Source organism: Rutidosis leptorrhynchoides, chromosome 1 (genome assembly GCF_046630445.1).
Source record: "Rutidosis leptorrhynchoides isolate AG116_Rl617_1_P2 chromosome 1, CSIRO_AGI_Rlap_v1, whole genome shotgun sequence".
Classification (NCBI taxonomy): Eukaryota; Viridiplantae; Streptophyta; class Magnoliopsida; order Asterales; family Asteraceae; genus Rutidosis; species Rutidosis leptorrhynchoides.
This window is the reverse complement of record NC_092333.1, coordinates 160,097,399-160,102,442: the sequence shown is the minus strand read 5'-3', so window position 1 is coordinate 160,102,442 and position 5,044 is coordinate 160,097,399. Positions and strand designations below refer to the sequence as shown.

At 34.9% G+C, this 5,044-nt stretch overlaps 1 protein-coding gene across 1 annotated transcript; it reads right to left on the bottom strand.

The window, feature by feature from the left end:
- Positions 1-305: 305 nt before the first annotated feature.
- LOC139866591 (F-box/LRR-repeat protein At1g67190-like) lies at positions 306-2,050 on the bottom strand. Its single transcript, XM_071854874.1, has one exon. It carries the CDS (start codon positions 1,616-1,618, stop codon positions 347-349), a length of 1,272 nt encoding a protein of 423 aa, XP_071710975.1. The 5' UTR covers positions 1,619-2,050; the 3' UTR covers positions 306-346.
- Positions 2,051-5,044: the final 2,994 nt, after the last annotated feature.

Here is a 5,044-nt window from a genome sequence, read left to right as displayed (position 1 = left end):
AAACCCTCCTATGAACGAGCACATTGGCTCCCTCATAGAAGGTAAAACCTCGGGTAATCAAGCCCCCCGAGCGCGAGACCTGGTACATGGTGAATTGCGCATTATGCGCACCCTCTAGTCACACTCCATTTTTGAACAATTTGGCATAGCCAAGAATTGAACCCGGGTGGTGTGCTTCATTAGGCAACTCAGTGGCCATAAAAATAGAAACTACACATCATTTAAATTACAATACTCTAAAAACAGAGAAAGTAGCAATAGAACATATGAAATTTTGAATGATCATATACATTGAACAAACCTGATATCAAGCGATCTCGAAAATTATAAGAAATCGTCAAAAAATTTATTCATATACAAACTGAACATCCACATGAATGTATTTTCTCATAAGTTGAACAATTGAAGAAGTAAAACTAGCAAGCATATGGCATTCAACATGCGATTTAGACTCAGAAACAACTCCATGTATAATCAACTTCTTAACATTCAAACATCTTTTTAGCAAACACGCGACCCAATCTGCAAAATGTTCATCAAGAATGGTCCATCCAAGATCCAATACAGTCACATTTTCAAGTAACGATAATCCCTGCAAACTGTAATGAAAAAGACCCTCTTTCAAATCGTCTCTTAAATCGTAACTCAATGCAAGATACTTTAAATCCGGGAAGCAAAACGCAATTGATTCCAAATCAACAAACTCAATCTCATCATCAAACACCATGTTCCATAAACGAAGCCTTTTCAATTTAGAAGATTTTGAAATTATCTGATAAAACTTTGACCAAATAATTGTGAAATTACTAACATCGATAATTTCAAGATTATCAATGGGCTCGATGATGTCAAGATGAAGAATGCTGACATCATCCATTTTGAAATGCTTCAACTTACCCTTACCACTTAGCTCGAAAAGCTCAAGAGCACAATCTTTTAAATGCAGTTTTTCAAGATTATCTGCTTCTAAAGTAAACTTGTCTAAACTTATGGCTTCCACGTACACTTTCTTTAACGTTTGACTAGTCAACTCAACCGTTACCTGAGCATCAGTGATCGCAATCTCTGGATTTATAAGACCCAAAAACTCAATCATAGGACACGCAGCAAGCAATAAATTTAGATCCAACGATGAAATGCTAACGTAGCTCAAAGAAAGTGACCTCAAAAAAGGAAATCTTTGATAATTTGGGTCAACCCCATTAATTGAATTATGAGCCAAAACCAGTATTTCTAACTTCTGTCGCCCGCAGATATCAAGAATGTTAATATTTGGCGTCGTTCTAACGTTATAAAACAAGCAACGTAACGTTTCTCGAGTATACATTAACCAAGCAATGACAGCAGAAGCTGAAAACTCATCAACATCTTCCATTAATATTTTTAGACCTTGTAACCCTTTAGATTGAAATAAAGTTTGTGTGATTAGTATCTCGAGCCTACTCGTTGTAAGATCACGAAAAACGGGCCAATCGTCTGAATTAAACGAAAGCATATGAAGATGTTTATGACAAGCTTGTCTCCATTTTTTACATGTTGTTGAAGCAATTACAACGTCTCTTGCAGCCCCAAGATGGGATAGAATATTACCAATTACTTCAACAGGAACACGATCCATACTTTGAAACCCTAATTTTAATTTTATTACACGAATATGTATTCTAAGAACATGGGTGGTTACAATTTTGGATCAAATTGAATAAATTTAACATCTTTTGTGTGAATTTAGATACCCAATTGGATATATGGTGAATGTAGGTATGTTGGGTCAAAGGGTATGATAAATTTAGAGATAAAAAATTTCATATGTAAATTCAGGAATATAAGAAATTGGGGGGAATGGGGTACCGGAAGGAGATGAATTGAGGATGTTATGCCGATGATGAACCGCAGACGGTGATCGGAATTGGTGGTGAGATTTCCGGTGCGATTGGATCTCAGGATCCGTTTGCTGTCACATAAGTTTAACGGTTACTCGTATAGCTAACCGCATATGATTATATTTCGATCGAATCGAGAATGTTTGACACTAAATTAGTAAATTGTTTATTTTTTTTTTCACGTGTAAAGTTAACAATGTTAAAAACATACTCAATAGTCAATACTCCAAAAGGGTTATCATGAATACTCCGTATGTGACAAAATCATGAATAATGAAATACTTATGGTTGAAAGTCATCCGAGTTTATTGGAGTTTCAGTTTATATTTTTTAAAACTCTACGTCATAAGCTTCATTTAATAGACAAGTAGATTTTATTAAAATCATAAACTCTTAAAAAATAAGTTACTTATAGTAGCTTATACAAAAAAAAATAGAGCTTATTAATTGAAAATTAAGGACTAACTAGTTTATTTATTTTATTTTATTTTATTTTATTTATTTGAAAGACAAGTTATTGGCATCGAATACTCTCATTTGTCACGCACGCACGCGCTTTCGGGCACGAAAACCCATAAACACTTACAAAAATAATAAGTTCCAGTTATCAGCTTCAAAGATAAGCTCCAGCTCTAGCCCATAAGCTCCAGCTCCAACTACAAGTTCCAGCTCTAGTTAATTTCATCCAAACACACCCTTAAAAGGAAATGACAAGGGTTGTCTGTAAGAAGTATCCGTTCGTTTCAAATCCAATATTCTCAGATAAAAAACACACCGATTAAGAAAAAGTATCTGACACATGTACTTTTCAGTTTTACTATTTACTACGTACCTTTTTTTTAACCTTTTGTCTTACATGTAAAAAGTAGGAGCAAAAAAAAACGTTATCACGTTATTCTTATCTATTTATGAAAGTGTATAATTAATTTGAAACATTCAAAAAATGAATTGTGGATCATAGAGAATATGGGATAAGGTTTTTTCTCTTCGGACTACTTAGGAGGCAGAGGCGAAGCCAAAATTTAAATATGAGGGTGACTCAATCAATAATTTAATACCAGCAGAAAATTTATATGTAGAACATGACAATTATTATTATTATTATCATTAAAAGATAATTGATTTAAAAATAAAAAATGTCCAAGTGGTAAAAATACATATATTTAGAAAAACTAATCATTTACAAATTAACTACTACATCCGTTTACATTACAAATGTATACTTACTTTTTTGACACAGTTTTAAGAAATCTCACTAACTTCATTACAACATTCCATGATCTTATGTGCGCACTGTTAGTTGGACACCAACCGAGGCGGCAAGGTTGGGAACCCACCGAGGCGGCAAGGTTGAGAACCCACCGAGGCGGCAAGGTAGGGTTTGTGTGAGGTCGACTGTGGCAGCCTGGTCGGGTCAAGATGTTACTGACTGTTCAGTATAGCATAGAAGGATGCATGTGTTGCGTCTGGACGGTTATGCAGTGGATTCAGTAAAGCAGACTATCGGTAGATTCTTGCCAGATCAGCTAAGTCGTGTGCTCGTACAAGCCGCCGATCCTCATATTGTCATTTGGGGTTACATGCTAGTTCAGGACGTTAGCATATTTGTGACATGTGCATGTTCAGTTGCTTATGCTTCGTCTGTTAGATAGTATCCATTTACTTAGCAGTTGTGCTAATTCCCCACATTTTTCACCCCTTGCAGGTTTAGGTACTGCTGTAGGACGGGTGTTGCGCACGGGTTAGAAGACATGTTTGACTATGAGCTTAAATCTGATGTTTTCTTATTTTGTACTCTTTGTTACGTAACACCGTCATTGTATGTCATTGTATAAAGTCGTAATGTATGTTAACTAAATTGATTTCTTAACTAACATTATTTTGGTAATCATGTAATTACTTCCGCTGTGATAAAAAAAAATCAGGGTGTTACAATCTAGTTCCTAAAACGAAAGAGGAAAAAAATGTATTACTGTTAAGGTAGATTTTGAGAAGGCGTTTCATAACATAAATTGAGATTTTCTTTCGAAAGTCATGAAGCATATGAGATTCGGTTCTAAGTGGATCATATAGATCATGACTTGTATCAAGTCGGCATCCATTTCAATCTTGATCAATGACTCACCTTTGTGCGAATTTACTCTCGAGAGAGGTATTCGGCAAGGTGATCCTTTTCACCCTTTCTATTTATTATTACATCGGAGGGGTTGAACATTCTCTCCATAGCCGCTTGTGACTGGAGATTATTTAAAGGAGTCGAGGTTGGTAATGATAGAGTGTTGATATCGCATTTACAATATGCAGAAGATACTATCTTTTTTGGGGATTGGAATAGGAAGAATATCTCAGATCTTATGAACATACTCAAATGTTTCGAGTTATCATCCAGAATGAAAGTTAACCTTCACAAAAGCTCACTTCACGGTGTGAGTGTTTCTCATGATGATGTGACGTTATTAGCTCGTATAATCGGTTGTCAAGCGGGCTCCTTCCCCAATATTTATCTTGGATTACCTATAGGTGCGAGAATGAATATATTAAATGGTTGGTGCCCGGATAAGGTAAAAAGAGATATTCTGAGTGGAGAATGAGTGAAGAATGCAGACGTTATCATTTGGTGGTCGATTAGTTCTCATCAAAACGGTCCTCTCTAGTCTTCCATTGTATTATTTCTCGTTGTTTCGTGGCCCCAATGTGTGATTAAACTTCAGGAGAGTGTGAGACGTTCATTCTTTTGGGGCGGGACGAGGTTTCAGGTTCTAATACTTCTTGGGTTAAACGGAAAAATGTTTTACTTTCATATGAGAAAAGGGGGTTAAATATTGATTCTTTTAAAAGCAAAAATCTAGCCCTCTTGGGGAAGTAGTGGTGCCGTTAACTCACTCCCCCCGCTGCCCCCGCACTAAGCGAAAGGCGACTTGTGTGGATATTCAGGTCATGGATAGCATTGAGTCCAATGTTGATATTGATATTATCATTATTAATTATTTTTGTTATTATCATTGTGATTTATTTTGATATTATTATTATTATTATCATCATTATTGTTATTATTATTTGACATCTTATTATTATTATTATTATTATTATTATTATTATTATTATTATTATTATTATTATTATTATTATTATTATTATTATCATTATTTATTGAATTTTCTATT